The 19,720-nt window shown below is 44.5% G+C and overlaps 2 protein-coding genes across 2 annotated transcripts in view; both read left to right on the top strand.

Annotated features, from left to right (window-relative positions):
* The window catches only part of CDK14 (cyclin dependent kinase 14), a 336,272-nt gene extending 321,901 nt beyond the window's left edge, over positions 1-14,371 (top strand). The window contains exon 15 of the mRNA XM_056483748.1: positions 11,795-14,371. The gene's annotated coding sequence lies outside the window, so the exon portion shown is untranslated. The remainder of the gene's footprint in view (positions 1-11,794) is intronic.
* A 1,022-nt stretch (positions 14,372-15,393) lies between these two features.
* On the top strand, positions 15,394-18,433 carry FZD1 (frizzled class receptor 1). The gene has a single exon (XM_056483746.1). The coding sequence runs from the start codon at positions 15,484-15,486 to the stop codon at positions 17,236-17,238; it is 1,755 nt and encodes a 584-aa protein (XP_056339721.1). The 5' UTR covers positions 15,394-15,483; the 3' UTR covers positions 17,239-18,433.
* The last annotated feature ends 1,287 nt before the right edge of the window (positions 18,434-19,720 follow it).

The following is a 19,720-nucleotide window of genomic DNA, read 5'->3' as shown; positions in this document are numbered from 1 at the left end:
AAGTTTTAAGTTCAAGTCTACAAAACAAATTTTCAAACATGGCAAAAAATGCTTTCATTAAGTAAGACCTATTTGTCAGTAATCACATATCATTTATATTTACTGATAAGTTTTGCTACAGATCTTTCAAAATTATGCCCTCCAAGGCATCTCACAGCAGCATTCATCTTCATGATTGAAAATGGGTGCGATTCCAAGTCCTCTGCTCCTAAATCAAACTTGGACTTACCCAATTGCTTGACATTTCTTACTGCACTAAAGGAGTAGTTGCTTGCATCTGCTGTGAAGTCACACTGTTTCTGTCATCTGCTTCCTCTGAAACTGGCCTTAATCTGTTGGTTAATATGTTCAGGATTATTTTTTACCACCAGTGACTAAGGTCTCTGTAGTTAGCTGGATGTGCAGGATTTTGCATTCCCTGAAGCTGGTAGAGGTATTGCCCTTAGCTGCTTACCTGCAACCTCCTTGTGTTCCTTTACATATCTATTTTGGTCTCTTTGCTGGCACTTGCACCAACAACTTTCAACACCTTGACCATGACCCTTTCTGCTCCTGCAGCTATCCCACTTCTGAACCACTCTGCCATTCTCCTCACTTTTCTTTGTTTGCAAATAAGTAGAACCAATAAACAATCAACATAGCTACCAGGACCTTTCAAGTCAGTGATGCAAATATATTTTATACTTTTAAAAAAAACAAAACAAAACAAAACACGATATTGGACCAAGGCCCAGCTTATCACAGCCATATGCACAGCTAATATAGCCACATTTATGCTATTTTTTGAAGTCTGATTTCTTCAAAGTGGTCCCTAAAGCCCAAGTTTTCATCTTCATGGGAGAGGACAGAGCTTCCAAAAACCATCCCATATGCATTAACATGCAGCATTATGCAGCCAGATTTAAAATTCTTGGTTGCAGGATGCAGTTGTATGAAGCCTGAAAGTCAACATAGGTCATCAAGTCTGCTCTGTGGATCTCCATGGTTTAGCAGAAACTGTTTGGATAGGAGCCTGGTGCATACATTGCTTCTCCTGCCATTGTGACCTCCATAGCTGCTGCTGCTCTCCTTCTGCTGGTGTTTCAAAAAGCAAGCCAGCATGGCACTGGATGTACACAGCTAAAATGCTCACAGCACTGTCTGCTCTCTCTTCTCCCCAGGGGTTCTAACCTTAACTGAAATTGGATGGAGAAACTGTGTGCCCAGATCAGCTACCAGAACATAACAGGTTACTGTGCAGCTGCTGATCTGTGGTATCTCCTCATTCTTGCTTGTAGAAAGTGCAGAGGAAATGAGTATGAAACTGTGAAAACTTGTGCATTCTACAGGCTGCAATTCTGTAGTTGTGTTGTGGTCATACACACAAAAAAATGAACAACTGTCTGCAGTCCTAGGCATATAACTCCAGGCAGATACTCGCTGCAAGAGCTTTTCAGATATCACCATGTTTTTATTAATTCTTCTTGACTTCTTTTACTTGCCCTCCCTAACTGCCCAAATCCAGTGAAACAACTGGGCTTTCTAAGCCAAACCATGGCAAAGCTCCAGCACATATTCTCACAGTACTGCTGTCCCTGCTCAGAACTGGGCATCTTCTGGCCAGGGCAGTTCAAACTCCAGCTGCCCCCCGTGCATGAGCACAGCAGAACTGTGAGGTGAAGCATAAATGAGAGGAGATGTTCTGCCTCCACTGCTGGATGAATGTGGGGTGGCCCTGTATGAGAGCATGTTCTGCCTGCTCAGTACCAAGGGGATCAAGATCCACTGTATATTCCCTGGAATAAATGGTTGCACTTTCTTAGCTGTGTGTGAACAGAGCTCTGCTTTCTGGTTCACTATCAAGATTATTATCTAGAAGAGTTACATTTCTTTAATTAAATAGCAAAGAATGTGTTTACTTAATTCTACTTTCTACTGCAAAAACATATGATAGTGGAAATTATGGATTCTGGTGTCTGCCAGGTCCCTGATACTCTTATGTGTTTTAGAATCTAGGCAATTAGAGAATTCATGTGGTAATTCCTCCATTATACTTTTCACATTAATATATTTTCTTCTGAATTGTTTAGTCAAATTAATTGCATTGAGCCTTATTTCGGGTATGCTTAGCATACTTCTAAAGAGACTTATTATACTACCAATTTTTATCTCACTTAAGAATTGCCTTAATAACAACATTCAGGAAAGCTGGTTCATGATCTGATACAGTGATAGCTCCTATTTTTATGTGTTGTGTTGTCAGGCTGCTTGTGATATAATAGAAAAGATCTACTCCTGGCAAGGGAGAGATGAGATGTGAAGTTTTCTCTGCTGGAGTGCATATGCCTTCAGACATCAAAGCTTTTAAAATTTCCCATACATCAGAATGGAAACTGGACATTTTATCACCTGGGGTGCTGCCTGCTCCCTACTGCTTTGTCTGCCCAGCAGCTCCCCAGGGCTGGAGCAAAAGCTGTTCACATCAGAGGCCAGAAGTGAAGGCATACTCCTGGCTACAGCTGTGGGTGTCCACTGACAGTAAACAGATGCCAGGACAAAAAAATCTAACCAACCAACCAAAACAAAAAAACCACTTGTTTTTCTTGGGAACTTTACTATGACAACAATCCTCATAAAAACAGCTCTATCCTGGGCAATTATAAACCAAGCACCTGCAGGAGACATTTCTTCATTCTTTAAAGGCTGTGACCTTCAACTTCAGATCTCTCTTCCTCTCCAGCATGGTATGGAAATAAGCAGTAATCATGAACACTAACAGTCTGTATTATAATGACTCCTGTTACAAGATAGTATACATTCTGTTTACAAAATGGGAATGGCCACACACCCAATTTCTTCACCATTAGTCTGCAGCAACATGAGAAAGCTATGCATAATGAGCTCAGAGACAGATGCTACATGGGCTGCATGGAACTGGTCAGGGAGCAGCAGCGAGAAAGTCATGGCTGTCTCCTGCAGATGCAAAAGGGGTCTCTGAACAATGTCAGCTATGAGCAATGTCAGATATTAATTTGGTAGGGTGATATTTTTATTTATTTTTGTTGGGTGATTATCCACTTGTGAGAAATACAGGCCAAGAGTTGGGTCTGGGAAAACAAATTATGTCTGGAATTTATCTTGATAAAATATAAAAGCAGATTATGTTCCTTGGCCTAAAAGTTGTTAGTGTAAGTATGAGACTGAGTTTCTTGGTTCTTTTCTGCTTTAGGAAAAGAGAGAAAGAGAATTTTTAAAGAAAAAACTAAAGTAGTGAAATAATGACTATGTACATGCAGAGAGAATTTGTGGATTAGGCTGGTAGGTACTTCTGCAAGATATTCTTGCTGATTTTAGGTGTCACATGTTACCTCAGTCAAAAAGCAGTTATCACAAGAGCTGCAGTAAATAACCCTCCCCATGGTTTGTCTTCTTGTTTCTAAAAGATCATCTGGGTGTCTTGCACTGTTGAGGTCTAGAAAAATGAAAAAAGTGGGAGATAATCCTTTTAAAAGCAAAGTACATGCTGAAGGAAATTTCATTTTCATATGCAGTCAGAAGCAGCCCAAGTGCCTTTGTCTATACACAAGCCAAAGGAAGAGGAGGTAAAATATCTGGACACATGCTAAAGGTTGTGTATCTATGAAACTTCCACTTCAAATCCCAACCAAATCTCTCTGACTGGCTTGAGATAAATAAGCACCCAACACTAATCAGCAAAGTTAAAATGCTGGGGTTTTTCAACCTTGTTTTTAATTGAACAAATTCATATCTAAAGTCTTGTCCAATAGTTACTCCAAATATTTTACAATGTAGTTATATTTGAATCCTGAGGATTCCAATTCTCAGCCTATATCTGAGTTTTCATGTTGGTGATCATCGTTGACCATCTGCCTCTGGTGAATTTCTTTTATCAAGGCCTTTTTTAATTTATGTATTTATTAGGATTTGCTGCACAATATGACAAACACCCATTGACATTGGCATGTTCTCAACTTCACTGATGGGGCTTGCTGAGGAGCAGTTAGGACTCTGCCTCCTACCCAGAACATAAAAAGGGGCAGAGTTTGTGTCTCCTCTTGCACCATTTCATCTTTACCAAAGGCTGCTTCTGTCATGAAAAGAGCTGTTCTACAGTGTGAGTATTGGCACTAGGAGATCCACTCACAGTAGATGTAGCACAGGTTATCTGGTTAATTAAATTAAGTCCATATGCCCAGTCCAGAGTTTTTCAGTGGCAGGCAGCTGTCTCCTCACAGCAGCAGAGGATGCAGAGCACTTTCAAGAACAGTGCTCTGCAACCCACATTTAGGAGATGGCTGTGCACCACTGTCCTTGGAGTCTCCCTTCATTTTAACTGGTGACACGTGAGCTGTTCGCATGGCCTGATGTCTAGTGTAAATTGCTATTGACAGTGGCATGCTGAGAGAGACATTAGTTAGAGCATGAAAGGCAGGCAGGGAAAGGAAACTGGCAACGAAGCAAATTAAGCAAATACATAAATATAAACATGCTTAGTCAGAACATTCATGTGTCATCTTGATTGCTTTTCAGGTTAGAGAATAGATATTAAGAATCTTGCATGCTGCTGTGAGAGAGTCTAAGGTGACAGCTTCCTCATGGGCTAGTACTGTGATGTTAAACAAATCTGTTGTCAACAGTCCTGCCATACATAGCAGGGGGGAGGTGTTAAATGATGGCCTCAAGCCCTGCTGCCCCTCTATTCAGGGTAGGAGTCAGCATCAAGGTGACTCAAGGTCTTTTCTACTCCCAGGCCCCTCAATTTCCCTTTGCAGTACTGGAAAGAACAAAACAACAGGGATTTCTCCCCATATTTGCCACCTCAGCAGCTGGTCCAGCTATGACTAGATTTTTTTAATTTCAAGTCAGAATAACTAATGATTAAATTTTCTTTGGAAAGGTGCAGTCCAAGCTGCAGTTTCATGATTGCTTCATGCCCATTAAAGCTGGGCTGTTGCTGACAGGAACCATTCCCTCCTCTCCTGTGTTTCAGCTCACACCTTCCTTCCCTTTCCCCTCTGCTGGCACTGGCACCCCTGCAGCCATGCCAAGGGCTGGAGAAGGGAATTGCTGGGACTGGAGCTACACTGGGCTTGCTGGTTAGCTTTCAGCTGGGTCAGCACATTGCTCTGCTTCTCTCTGCCCTGCAGGTGCCTCTGTGGGAGGAAGAACAGGAGTGGGTAAGGTGTGGGACCACCTCCCAAGGGGGCTTAAAACAACTGTGATTCACATCCCTGTCCAGGAAAAATAGGCCTCAGGAAAAAAGAATGTGTGCCAGCTTTAGGTTAAATTCACTTTCCTATCACAGATTTCTTACCTGACTTTGAACAGGTCATTTTAATCTCTGCCTTAGATTTCCTTTCCAAAACAAAGACAAAGCAGTACTTTTATCTTTTAGAACAAGCACATTAGAGATTTTGAGGTGCTGAGGTGCCCAGGTTCTCTGGGATAGGAGCACAGAAAGACTTTTGATAATTCTGCAAATATTTTTAAAGTGCTTCTGCCCCAAGCTACTATTTTTAATTGCCATAATTGTAGACAGTATTTGCACTGCACAACTATGGTCTTTGTAGCTTAACATGTTGTAAGCATCCATGCTTTTGGCAAATCATTGGTATAACTGAATTCCAGATTACAGAATTGAGGGTATAAATCTGAGATATATGACAAAGGATGGAAATTATTTTTTCAGGCTTTAAAAAGCATTTTCAAGTTTCAGTAATTTTTAGTAGCATCACCCAATGACAGAGTGAGCTCCATGGTGAAAACACCAGCTGTGGTTTATTTTACATGCCTTTCAATCAGTCATACCATAGCATTACTTGCTCCATCTGAACCTGAGCCTGTTCTGAGGAGATTGATTCAAGCTCATCTGACCTGACATTGTCATATTTTTTCCAACAGTGCTAATGTGTGCTTTTGTCTGTGACCAGACCCATCATTTACAGGGCTTCAAACTAATATCCTAAAAACTAATATGTTTTAACACAGAGCAGACAGAGTGGTTGTTTGGACCACAAACACTATTCCAGAATGGGTGATATACTGCATCAATACTTTCACTGTGATCCTCTTCCTAGCCTAAAAAGCTCTGCTTGCAGCATAAGATTTGAAATGTTTATCCTTTGAAAAAATATATTTGGTGTAGCCATAACAAATGGTAGAATATCCTTTTTGCCTCAGAATTTGAGATTAGAATGTCTATGTTTATAGCTAAAGGAGGATACCACTGGAAATAAATATTTAGTAAGGTGGTGATAAAATTACAAGGGCAGATCTTCATTCAAGAAGAAGTCAGTCTTTTGTTTACAAAACTCAAATGAGAGATTACTGGCTAGTTATTCTCAGATACATCATCCAACCCTAGCAATCTGATTCTAAAGGGCAGAAAGCACAGGTACCAGCACTTCTTACATGTAAGGTGTCTAAAAGATGCTGGGACCAGGGATATTCAGTCATTGGTCTCATTCTGAAACCACTTTACCACATACTCTTTTGTTGACCTTGGAAACGCATTTAATTTCTCTACATTTAAGTTCCTGCATTTAGAAAATGGGGATTAAGAACATAGATGCAAAGCTGCTCTAGGTTTATTGATATTTGCAGCTTTCAGAGCTTTAATGGGTAGCACTGTACAAAGGCAAAGAGTTCTTTACATTTGACTGAAGTGATTCATTTTTCAGCTGGCCACACTGTTGTACTGCAAATCTTCAATGAGAGAGAACTTGCCAATTTGAAGAAACAACTGATTTAACTAAATGGTTTTTCAAAGGCACATAGAGAAATTGGTGCAACCCCATCACAGAGATAAATTTATATCAGGCTGAGTGTTTCATATTGATTAAGCTTATGTCAGCAAGGAATCAACTTGCTAATGCCATGAAAGGCACTTTTAAACTGAAATAAGAGTGTCTACACAAGGGATTAGTTTAATATTGGCATTCTTTTTCCCCAAATAAGACAAGCCTTTAAGTCCCATATCCCTAATGCTATGCACTGTGAATTAAAAAAAAAAAAAAAAAAAAAAAAGTAATAGAAATGGCGTAGCAGACGTGGCAAAAACCAATTAGTGCCTGTCCTTGGTACTCAGAGTGCTACATTGGCTCACAATTAGGCTTGCTATGATTTGAAGCATCTTTAAGCCTGCTGCTATTGAACACAATATGTGGGAACATGGTTCTGTCACATTTTTTAATGTTCAAGCAATGACATATAACTGAGATATCCCAGAGATGGGACTGCAAGCCTGTTGGTTTCATGGCAGCCTAATTTCTATGGCAGGCCAGCTGCCACTTAGTCACAAATACATTACTTGTGAGAAGGAAGGAAATGTGCCTCCCAAACCAGTCTGGTTTTTGCTTGCTATGGCAGCAGTGTGGACAGAGTTTAGGATGAACTGCTCCTAGCCCTTCTTTGCTAAAAGGAGGACCCAGACTTCCAACTCTGAATTGCCATCACAAATGTACCTGGAAGAAAGTAACTGTAGGCACAGTGAAGACTTTAAAATAAATAAATACTTAAATCAGTTTGCATTTTTTAAGAGTCATGATGTATTCAAAGAAGAAGCTCTACAACTGTAAAAGAAGTACAAAAATAGAAATAGAAACCACAGTGGCTTTGGAGAAGTACTAATTAATAGTTATCCTAATAGCTGAGCTATATCTGTCTAGCTATAATAAATGGCACAGGAACAGACAACGTCCAAAAGAATCACCACCAGCAAAATATTTCCTGAAATTTAAGAATGATTTCAACATTAATTGATACCAACACGTAAGAACCAGAAGCTAGATACCCATCTTTTCCCCTTCCATCCTTTCCTAATGCTTTCTATTCAGTCTGTATTTTTATGTATATCCTTCCTCATGAATTAATTGAAGAATAACCATGAAGTCTCTCTCATTTTCCAGGTAGAATATGTAAGGATGGGCATGACTGAACCTTGTTTGTAATGGTGTGACTACCACTGAGAGTCGAAATGGGAAAAGGATGTGTTTTCATCTGAAAATACAGAAGTACATAAACATGCCAGAATCTTCTGGATGTTACAGATTCAGTCAGCCAGATGTTGCTGTATCTCCTGGATACACTGTATCTCCTGAGACACTGAGGTGACATGGCTTATCCTCCTGGTCTGCAGTGCTGGGAACTCTCAGATACTTTTCTTAATGTCAGCAAAACCATATGAAATTATACAGAATTACAATACAATTACAATAATCATCCCTGGAGATGGCAAATGTGTGGATTTCCATAAGTAAATCCAAATCCAGTAAAATTATGCAATCTTATTAGTCACCCATAAAAACAGAGATGTCACAAGATCCAGAAGCAGAGAGTCCAGATGCACCCACTGTCATGGGATAGGTTAATGTTCTGACAGGGGTACCAGGGAAGGAGAGACTTGAATATATTTGCAGTTGGGCTAAACATTGTTGCATGTTTGAGCAACACAGAATGACAACCTGTGACAATAGGAAATTAAGTTCCATCATCCTGAAGGTAACATTCCTTACTGTGAACTTCGAGATTTTTAGGAAGTGTTCCTTTTTCTCCTCCTTGAAGACTGTGGAATCAGGCTAAGGATGGTTTATCAAGGGCCCACACAGCCAGGGTCAAAGAGTAGGGGAAATGCTAACTAGAAAAGTCAGCTGCAACATTGGAGGAAGGTCTAGAACACTGAAGGAAGATCTAGAATTACTCCTGTCCATTCTTAAGACATTCTTAATTCCTTTCACACAAACAGCCTAAAATGTCAAAAAACAATTCCTTTCAAAATACAGCTGACCCCTCCTGTATGAGGAAGAATGTATTTAGGGGAGAAGTGCTTACAAGCAGATATTTGTGGCACATTCCTTTCAGTCTTGCTGGGCATTCTGCCTCTGTTTACTGGTTAAATATTTAAAGCTATCTTTACAAAGAAAAGCAAAACCCAAAAATTTCTTCTAAAGGGAAAGTCAAGATTGTCCTTTAACATGTACCAAGCTGCATTCCACTGAAAAAGGCAGATGCAGGCTCAGAATTACTCCTGCTCTGATCTCATCCTGCTCACTCTCTAAATGGCATTCATGGAAAATACACACACTCCTAAAAGACATAGAAAAACAGCTTTCCTCCACTCTATCTCCCCACCTCATACACACACACCTTTTCAATTTGTGTATCTTGAAATAGTAATGCACCAAATATGATCTGAATCTCATTTACATCAGTGGAAATGGGGAGTCATTTCTTTAAAAGGAATGTACTTGAAGCACAGCAAGAGCAGCATGAGGCCAGAAGTAAGAGCTCACCACATAATTTCTCCTTGCATCACAGCCTTATGAAGCTCTACTCCTTTCCCTTGTATCTGTGAAATCAGCAGGTCTACTCCTGGGAGTAAGGATTGCCATCTTAGGCCCTTAAATCAGCCCCTCTGTGTTTGAAGAACAAGAGAGAGTCTGTGTTTTCAGGCACTGTGTGTAACTGTAGAAGAACTTGCTCAAGAAAGGGAAATAAAAAGAGAGTAAAAATGTTCGCATTCTCTGAACAAAATGAGCTGTGATCTGCAATTGCCCTTTTAAGAGTTGTGACTTTTTCTTGTTCTCCGGAAAACTTCTGGCAGCGGCAGCCGGGCTGCAGCCCCGTGCGCCTCTCACCCCAGCACAGAACATGTCAAGGAAGGCAGGCAACATACGGCTTTAATTTGCAGGGGATCATCTACATTTCTTCTGAACAGAAAAGAAAACCAATTCGAATCTCCACATACTCCATCTATCTTGAATAAACAGCATTAAGGAAAAAATGCTGTGGGTACTGAGAGGAAGAGACTCTTTGTAGTCTGCTTTGACTGTGCATATTGCTTCTCCTCATGCCTCTTTAAAACATATAAAATCCTTGTAATGGGGGCCTGACTTACACCAATGCTGGCCAAAAACTGCTCTTTATTCCTTGCCCATGGTACCTGGTAGAACATTCATGTTACAATAGGTATCACTCAGCAGGAATAAATTCTATTTCTCTTGTTTCCACAACCCCCAAATACAATTAAAAGTACAATTTTTAACCTAAATGGACAATTGCAAACTAATACAGCCAATTAATAAAAGGCAAGTGGAATGAATTTGAGGGTAAGCTGACCTGGGCCACCTGATGGTCAGATAATTACTTGGTATCTTGTCAAACGCTTGTTAGTAACAACTGCCTCTGCACTGAGGTGACTTTCTGAGCACTTGGCTGTACAGCCTTGAGACCCTTTGCTGCAGAAAGTATCCTGGCTGCTGACTGCATCATTCCTAAGGTTTGTGTTCAGCTCCTACTGATTTTCTTTGCCAATCACTGTATGTGTTTGTTATTTTTGTCAGCACAGGCATACTTCTAAGAGTCTTCTAGATGTTCCAAGAAATGTCGAAGGCAGGCTTTTAAATTTTAAGGATTTTGTTCCTCTGACAAGACTAGGTCTGTGAAACACTATGCCATGGCCCTGAGGCAGATGACTATGTCATTGGGATGTTGCAAACTGAAAACTATCTTACCATGCAACTGTAAATGCTGCTTGGGAGACTTGTCCAGGTACCTACTCTCCAGAATTTTGGTTTGTAGACCTTAGTGTCAACTTCTAGGGTCAAACACCTTACTTTAAGGAGCATGTATCATCTGGATTAATGATTTTATTATCCAAAATATATGGTAGATTTAATATGGCAATGTAAGGGCGTACTTTATTTCATCTTACAATTTGGTATGTGTGACACTGTAATCATCTCTCCTTCATTACACTGTAATCATCTCTCCTTCATTTCACTGCATTTAGAATCTTTGTACTGATTCTCCTTGATTTCACTGCTTTTGCAATCTTTGTACTGATTTTTCAGCAAGTGTCCCTGTCTGTGCATTGTGAGGACTTGATATGATGTGTACTGCCAGTTCTCAGAGCTGAAATGGGACCCAACTGAGATGTGAATCTGTGCTGTCTCATTTGGAAACTCCCAAGAAACTTCATTCATTTAGTTTACACACTGTTGCCCATCACAGCTTACATATATTAATCCCCCTCTCTACCCAAATCTCACAAATCCTTTCTTTCCATACAGAACTAATTGCTCCACACAAAAAATAGTAACTGTTCTTACCAGCCAAGATTCATGCTCAACATGAAACAAAAATCAACTTTTAACTTATCCCACTGAATTATGATGATTTTACTTTTAACCCTTTATTTGATATCTTAATAATGAAACCTTGAATCAATTAAAAACCTAATTATTTAAGCATAACATTTGCTTTAATTTGGTGGACAAATATAATTTATGTTCTCATCTCAGTTTACATTTTATTCATTTGGGTGCTCACTAGCCTTCCTAAATACATATTTGTGCTTCTGTTTGGATTCTCTGTGTGCAACACAGGTCTGTGAGATAAAGCTGAATAATTTCCTCTAAGGAAATGAGTTTTGCTTAAGTGTTATGGAATGGAAGCATTCACTTTATCCTATTTCTGCCAATCACAGAGAGGAAAACAAGAAAATCCTGTGATGACTTTTTGCATTATTTCTTTAAAAAATCAAAGATTTACATAACTTTTTTTTCCAGACAATCCCCCATCTCCCATAATAAGTAAAGCAAGCACGAACCAGCACTCTAAGGGTAGTATTGTTACATAAAGAATGTAAGAGGACAAATCTCATACTCTCCTACCTGCCAGAGTCCTAATTTCCCCTAACAGCTACTATACCTAGTAACATCTGCATATTGGTTTGAAGTAAAAGCTGAAATTCCTTTTTATTATTATTTAATGCCCAAATTTTTGTTTCTTTTAGAATGGAGGATTGTCTTTCCGTAGCAAGGGAGAAGAGTGCCTGTGCTTTAAGAAATAGAATGTGTCTTCATAAGAACATGATTCCTGTCATACTGACCACAGCAAAGGTGATGTCCAGTCCAGCCTCCTCTCTCCAACTATGATGGACACCTAAGGAATCATTAGAAGAACAAGAGGACACATAGGAATAATTTCCTGTGGATATGATGTACAGTACTGGGCTGGCATGAAGAAGTAGTAAATTTTGTTAGACCAAGACATATATGTGGAAAAATAAGACAGACTTTTGATTTCTGTTAGAATCACCTTTCAGTTAAGAACAACTGCTTACTGTTTCCTAATATATTTATTAATTAAGCCAATTCTGAAAGGAAGAAGATTGTACCTTTAGAATAGAGAGAACATTGATGATGTTAATTATGGGAAAAAATAGCATTTATTAGCTAAGCAAAAAGGAGAGACAGTGTTGATTTGGAGAGGGGTAAGTGGGAGGAGGCAGTGTTGTATGTTGAAGTAGAAGGAAATGATAATGTACTATCAGACCAGCATCTCTACTGAGTCCACAGTTTTGGGCAGAGTTAGTCTCAGAGTGGACTTCTGTGGGACAAGTTCTGTAATTTCCCTTAAAAGATCAGGTCTGAAAAGAGTGAGAGAATGTCTGTTTTGTGAGAAAGACTCCCTCACAAACAGCACAATGGTTTGCTTGCCCTCCAGGAGTTTATGCTGGAGCTGAGTGGTCATTTTCAGCAATAGGACTTCAAGGAATTCTGTGCACTGGGTGAAGTACAGCCCTGGAACATCAAATGTAAAACTAGGGTATGCTGATGGTTTGATGGCAGGGGGTGTTCATTGCTGTAGCAATGATGTAGCAGTGGATGGGCATCAAAACACATCTTGCATTTCTTGCTCAGGCACAGTTTAAACTGATCTCGTGTTTTAGGCCACAAAGGATTATGCTCTAATGATGAGTTTTGTGGTTTGGGGTGTTTGAAATGTAGGACAAGTGCTTCTGGGAAGATTCTTTCCACATAGGATTTTCTTCTGTTATGTGAAAAATCATTAAACAGTTAAAATGAGCAAATCCTGGAAACTTTTCAGAACCTAACAGCTCTCAACCCTTGTTCTTCTCCCCTCAATACCACCTTTACCCCATTTCCACTTTTTCTTTCTGAGCTGGTCTGATACATCTGAACTTGAAGTAGTTTTTCTCAAGCTGCATTTAGCTTTTAGCTAATTACTGCATTTAGATAGTTACTGCTTCAGAACAACAAAAAAAATTAGCTTGTTAATTCAAAAATGTGTCTGGTTTTCCTTCTGTACTAGTTGATCTTAAAAAATCTATTATGTACATGTACAAACCTTATCTGTATACACTGGTCTTTCTCCTAGAACAATCTTCTAGGTTAGTAGAGATGGGTGTTTTTCCGTTTGAGAAGTGTTTTCTTAATATTTCAAATGCAGACCCTATTAGGTAGAATTTCAACCAAGTGATGATGCACTTAGGCATCTTAATTACCTCTCCTAGATTATGTGATGTTTCCCCAAGTATAAAAAGAACAGGCAGAAAGCCAAGGAGGCTTCCCAAGATTAGTCAGAAATTCACACTCATTGTCTATGAGAAAGAGCATGGATAATATTTATTCCGATTTAATGATCCAATCTTTTAGGATGGTGTTCAATCTTTTAGGATGAACAGAGAAGCAATACTGCTATTTAGGGCTGAATATAAATAGGTTTTGTGCCAGAAAGAAGTTAATAATTTTAATTACTGATGTAGATCTGAAGAGAAAAATATGTAGCTTCAATACAGTTCGATAAATACAATATTTAAGGAATTAAACTGTTCAGCAGAAGATGGAAAAAGCTTTTTGTGCTTATCATTTTTGAACTGTGGTCCTCTGAGAAGAGTGTTCTTGACAGAACTCAATGAACCTCAGTAAACAAGGACATCAGCAATCGACATTTTTGAGGATGTGCAATTTTTCTTAACATGATCCCGCTCCTGCAGTCGTTACACAGCACAGATTTTGCTATTAATTAGTTTGAATGTGGGACAGCACTGCTGGGAGAAAGACAGTGGCCTAAATAACACAGTCCAAATTTTATCTGTAGCTATCCAAGAAATACGGATGTCTTTTATTAACCCGTGCCACCTCTGACAGCTAGAAATAAATGCTGGAGCTGTCTTACTCCTAATGGATTTTTGGATCTCAATTAATATGTAAGTGGAAAGGGTAGAAGCACTGCAAAGAAGGAAGACAGCTGGTGGGACAAGTTCCACGCCTGGTCCAGCTCCGAATGGCAGAATTAACCTTCGGACAAATATGAGAACATTTGCACACACAACGGAGCGCCTTAATTACTGAATGTCTGGAGAACAGGGCAGGGTTCTTCTCTCCAAGAGCACACTTTATTATTCTTATTCAGTTCCAATGAGTACAGTAAATCCCCTATTCAGCCTTCATCATTTTTCTGGACTATGCATTTCGGGAGAGCAAACAGGACCTCCATTCTGTTTGTGCAATGGGGCTTCAGGCGTGCAAAAATGGCCACTGCTGGCGGTCACTGTATGCCTATTCACCCCCCTCCCCAGAATACAGCAAGAATTTTCCAAAAAACCTGACGGTAGGTATTGCAAGTCGCACAGCATTTGACTTGAGCCACACTGGAACAGCTGCCCATCAAGCAGAGGGAGGCAGGGGAATGGGAAAGCCCTGGTGGGATTATTTTCGTATGTCGGGCTGCTTCTGTGGACACGATGGGAGGAAGGCGCAGATGACACACCGGTCGGTAGCGAGTTACTGAAAGTGTCTCTGGGGAGAGGCGAGTTTTGGCCACTCCAGCATCCCCCGGTGTGCCACACGGCGGGCTGCGCCTCGGGTGACCGCAGCGTGTCCCCCATTCCAGACCGCAGAGACACCGGGCTGCGCTCGGCTCCCCGCAGCAGTCCCGGCACAGCCGCGGCTCCCGGCTCCAGCCCTGCCCTTTGCCGTGCGCCAAACACCGACTGCCCCGCCCGGGATCAGCCCGGCTGCTGCACGGCCGGGGGCACCGAGGGTGACGGGGCCGGCCCAGCGCGGGAGCGCCGCTCAACAGCTTCCACAGGCGTCACCAGCGGGGAATCCAAGAGCACCCCCGGGACGGCCGGGGCGGCGCGCTGCCGACCGGCACGGCACAGCCCGTCCCCCGCCGCCCGCCGCGGGGCCCCTTCCCAGCGCCGCCCCGCCGCCTTTGTGCGCGGCGCGCTGAGGGGCAGCCCCGGCCCGCCTGCGCCCGCCCCCGGGTGAGGCGTTGGGAGACGGTCCCTTGCGCAGGAAAGTTCGGCGTCGGTTTCAAGGCTCCTCCCTCCGGTGGAGCAGACTGCGGGGCGCCTGGAAACCGGTCGGAGGGCGCGCGGCGCGGCGCGGCGAGGGGCGCGGGCTCGAGGGGCCGGCACAAATGGTCAGGCGGCGGCGGAGGCGGCGGCGGCGGCGGTAGCGGCGGTACTCGGAGGCGCGGCGGACGCTGCCGCCGGAGCGGGCAGAGCTGCGCGCTGCGCTCCGCGGCCGCGTGAGTGGCGGCCGGGGCTGCCCCGTCCCTGCCCGCCGCTCCCTTCATGAGTCGCAACTTCGGGCCGGGAGGAGCAGCGGCGGCGGAGGCGGCGGCGGCGGGGCGGCGGGAGCCCGGCAGGGCAGGCGGCACCGACTGAGCATGGCCGAGCGGCGCGGGCCGGCGGTGAGCGGCGGCGGGGAAGTTGGCAGCGGCCGGCGCCCGCGGCTGGCGCTGCTGCTGGCGCTGCTGTGGGCGGCGGCGCTGCCGGCCGGGGGGCAGCTGCCGGCGTCGCAGTACAACGGCGAGCGGGGCATCTCCATCCCTGACCACGGCTACTGCCAGCCCATCTCCATCCCTCTCTGCACCGACATCGCCTACAACCAGACCATCATGCCCAACCTGCTGGGCCACACCAACCAGGAGGACGCGGGGCTGGAGGTGCACCAGTTCTACCCGCTGGTGAAGGTGCAGTGCTCGGCCGAGCTCAAGTTCTTCCTGTGCTCCATGTACGCGCCGGTGTGCACCGTGCTGGAGCAGGCCCTGCCGCCCTGCCGCTCCCTCTGCGAGCGGGCCCGCCAGGGCTGCGAGGCCCTCATGAACAAGTTCGGCTTCCAGTGGCCCGACACGCTGCGCTGCGAAAAGTTCCCGGTGCACGGGGCTGGCGAGCTGTGCGTGGGGCAGAACGCCTCGGAGCGCGGCACCCCCACGCCCGCCCTGCGCCCCGAGAGCTGGACCAGCAACCCGCACCGCGGGGGCGCCGGCGGCCCTGGGGGCGCGGGGCCCGGCGAGAGCCGCGGGCGCTTCACCTGCCCGCGGGCGCTGAAGGTGCCCTCGTACCTGAACTACCGCTTCCTGGGAGAGAAGGACTGCGGGGCGCCCTGCGAGCCCGGCCGCCTCTACGGGCTCATGTACTTCGGGCCCGAGGAGCTGCGCTTCTCCCGCACCTGGATCGGCATCTGGTCCGTGCTCTGCTGTGCCTCCACCCTCTTCACCGTCCTCACCTACTTGGTGGACATGAAGCGATTCAGCTACCCCGAGCGGCCCATCATCTTCCTCTCAGGCTGCTACACGGCGGTGGCCGTGGCCTACATCGCCGGCTTCCTCCTGGAGGAGAGGGTGGTCTGCAACGAGCGCTTTGCCGAGGACGGTTCCCGCACCGTGGCGCAGGGCACGAAGCGGGAGGGCTGCACCATCCTCTTCATGATGCTCTACTTCTTTGGCATGGCCAGCTCCATCTGGTGGGTCATCCTCTCCCTTACCTGGTTCCTTGCTGCTGGCATGAAGTGGGGCCATGAGGCCATTGAGGCCAACTCCCAGTACTTTCATCTGGCCGCCTGGGCCGTGCCGGCCATCAAGACCATCACCATCCTTGCCCTGGGACAAGTGGATGGGGACGTCCTCAGTGGCGTCTGCTTTGTGGGCATCAACAACGTGGATGCCCTGAGGGGCTTCGTGCTGGCCCCCTTGTTCGTCTACCTGTTCATTGGCACCTCTTTCCTGCTGGCTGGCTTTGTGTCCCTCTTCAGGATCCGGACCATCATGAAGCATGACGGCACCAAGACAGAAAAGCTGGAGAAGCTCATGGTGAGGATAGGCATCTTCAGTGTCCTCTACACGGTGCCGGCCACCATCGTCATTGCCTGCTATTTTTACGAGCAAGCTTTTAGGGAACAGTGGGAGAGGAGCTGGGTCACGCAGAGCTGTAAGAGTTATGCCATTCCCTGCCCCAACAACCACAGCGGCCACCACCCGCCCATGAGCCCCGACTTCACTGTCTTCATGATCAAGTATCTCATGACCTTAATCGTGGGCATCACTTCGGGTTTCTGGATCTGGTCCGGGAAAACCCTGAACTCCTGGAGGAAGTTTTACACCAGGCTCACCAACAGCAAGCAGGGTGAGACCACGGTCTGAGACCCCTGCTTGCCAGGCTAGGGAGATGCGGGCAGGCGGAGGACTGAGGCTCTGCCTCGGGAAGCAGCTCCTTATGCAGCCTGGGCAAACTTTTGGGACTGCGAGTGGCTTCCGCAGGCGGCGGGGAGCGGAGGATGAGCCAGTGCCTGGGATCTCCGGGCTCTGCCCTCCCCATGCCGCTCGGGCTGTCTCCTGTAGGAGCTGAACGCACTGTCAGGTTGGGGGAGAGGGATGTAAATAGCCTCTGTAAGATTTTGTAAGTATATTTGTATTTAAATTACAAAAAACTCACTTTTTTAATTATTTAGGACACTTCTAACCCGTTTGCGGATTTTACTTCCTCGCTTCACCTCCTCCCTTTTTTTTTATTTAAAGAAAAAAAAAAGACTTTGGATTTTTATTTTGTAGGGCAGGATGGGAAAAGCTGCCGGTAAGAGAACCGAAAACCACCCCCTTTTCTTCTCCCCCACACATGTTTTGTAATGGCTCTGCTTGGAATTCCAGCTGCATGAACCAGGAGGGCGCGGAGCGGGGCTGCGGCCGGGGGCTCCTCCTGAGCCGGGCTGGGTCCTGGCCCGCCCGTGGAGGTGGGGATGGGGATGGGGAGGAGCGCCGCTTCCCGCCCCGGCTCCGGCCCCGTCCGGGGAGCGCGGAGAGCCCCCGGGCAGGGCTCGGGGCCGGCGCTGCAGCGAGCCCCGGCGCTGACCCCGCCGGCCTTCCTGCGGTGCGGACAGCCGCCGTGCTCGGGGCCGCTCTGGAGGGAGAGCCCCGGCCGTGTGCCCGGGGCTCAGCAGTGTTGGCCCGGTGCGGGGTACGAGCTGGGGTTCAGCGCCGCCTGCACCTGTAGCACCTCCGATGGCTCAGGGCTCAGAGACAGAGCGGAATTGGCTCCTGCTGTTTTTTCCCTAAGCCCGCTGCGATCCCGGGCGCCCCGCGGGTGCTCCCACCGCCGCCCGCCCCGCTCCCTCCCGCCGCGCCGCTGCCGGCTGGGGTCAGCAGGATCAGGAAATACGGGCTCACTGAAAAGAGCTTCATCGGAATAAATCGCAGCATTCAGTTTGGGGCTTTTGTTTGTTTCCTCCCTGCCCCCTAGTTATATTCATGCACCAGCTCTTCGTATGGGAAACGCTGGAGCCATTGCCATTCCTTTGAATTTTAATTCATTGAGATTTAAATTATTACACATCATGAGGGTGTGATGATTTTTGCCAGTAGTAAAAACAATGAAAAGGAAAACAGAAAAGCAGAATGCTTAAGCACTCTGGTGAGATGTGAGACCTGAAAGAGCCTCTGCTGTCTTTTTTTCCCCTTTTTTCGGTACAGAAATAACATTGCATACTGCAAGGATAAGATACCATGTCTGCAGTGTATCTACTCCCTTGTGTGCTCCTGGGTGTGTGGGATTGTGCTTCTAATGCATTAAAAAAGTTAAAGACGAAATTGTAACTTTCAACAGATGCATTTGAATATGTAGACCTCTGTATGAAAAACAGCAGAATGCTTCTCTCCTGATTGTATTGTTTTAAACTTCTTTTATATTACAAATGCCTGTATTTAGGTTCATAAACGTTATCTATGGCTACCATACCCTAAATGCAAAATTATTTTAATTTGGTATGCATTTATTTCTGTTCATTATCGCAAGATCATCTATATTTATAGAGGAATAGAAATTTATATATATTAAATACCATATTTTTAATTTCTCTGAAATAAATTGAGGTTTTGTACAAAAGTAGCTTGTCCCTTTACGTATTCCTCTAACTCCTACTGTGTGAAAACAGTGTATATACTATAAGATGTGTGGGATTCCTTTTTTACTTATGTTGAGTTCACAGTAACAAGCTGGAATTCAGTGTAGGAATTCATTGTGCATTTTGGTTTTTATCTCTGGGCTGGTCTAGATTAATCCTTCAAAAGAAGTAATGTAAACTGTGTAAGATATCTGTCAGGGTATGGTCAGTGGTGTGAAATCCAAGAAGAGATCTGCTATATGGCAGGAGAAGAAAGAAGCTCACCAGTTCTTTTTTGGTGGGAGTTTTGGGGTTTTTTTGTGGGGTTTTTTTTGTTTGGTTTTTGGTGGGTTTTTTTTGGTTGGGTTTGTTTTTTTTTTTTTTTGGTTTCTTTTTGGTGGCAGAAAGGGATTCTCTCAACTTAGCATTTCTTCTTGTTTTCCTTTTTATTGAAATAAAAAAATTCTCAGTGCTTAAAATGACACTTAAATTACGTTGCAATATTGTCAGAATGTTTTAATGAGTAAAATAGTTTTATTTTCCTGAATTTGGACTGTTGTGTTAATCCAGAGTTAAATGTTCATGGAAGCATTTCAGCTATATGGAAAGTACACATATTCTTTAACCTTTCAACACAATACACGTTTTTCCTTTTTTTTTCTTTTTTTCTGTAGTTCGTTGTTTGAAGTGCCATTTGGTAAGTGTGGGTTTGTTAAGAAAGGCTGGTTAATTATCAAACTTGATTTTTG

This window comes from Oenanthe melanoleuca, chromosome 2 (assembly GCF_029582105.1).
Source record: "Oenanthe melanoleuca isolate GR-GAL-2019-014 chromosome 2, OMel1.0, whole genome shotgun sequence".
NCBI lineage: Eukaryota > Metazoa > Chordata > Aves > Passeriformes > Muscicapidae > Oenanthe > Oenanthe melanoleuca.
This window is presented reverse-complemented; position numbering and strand designations above follow the sequence as displayed.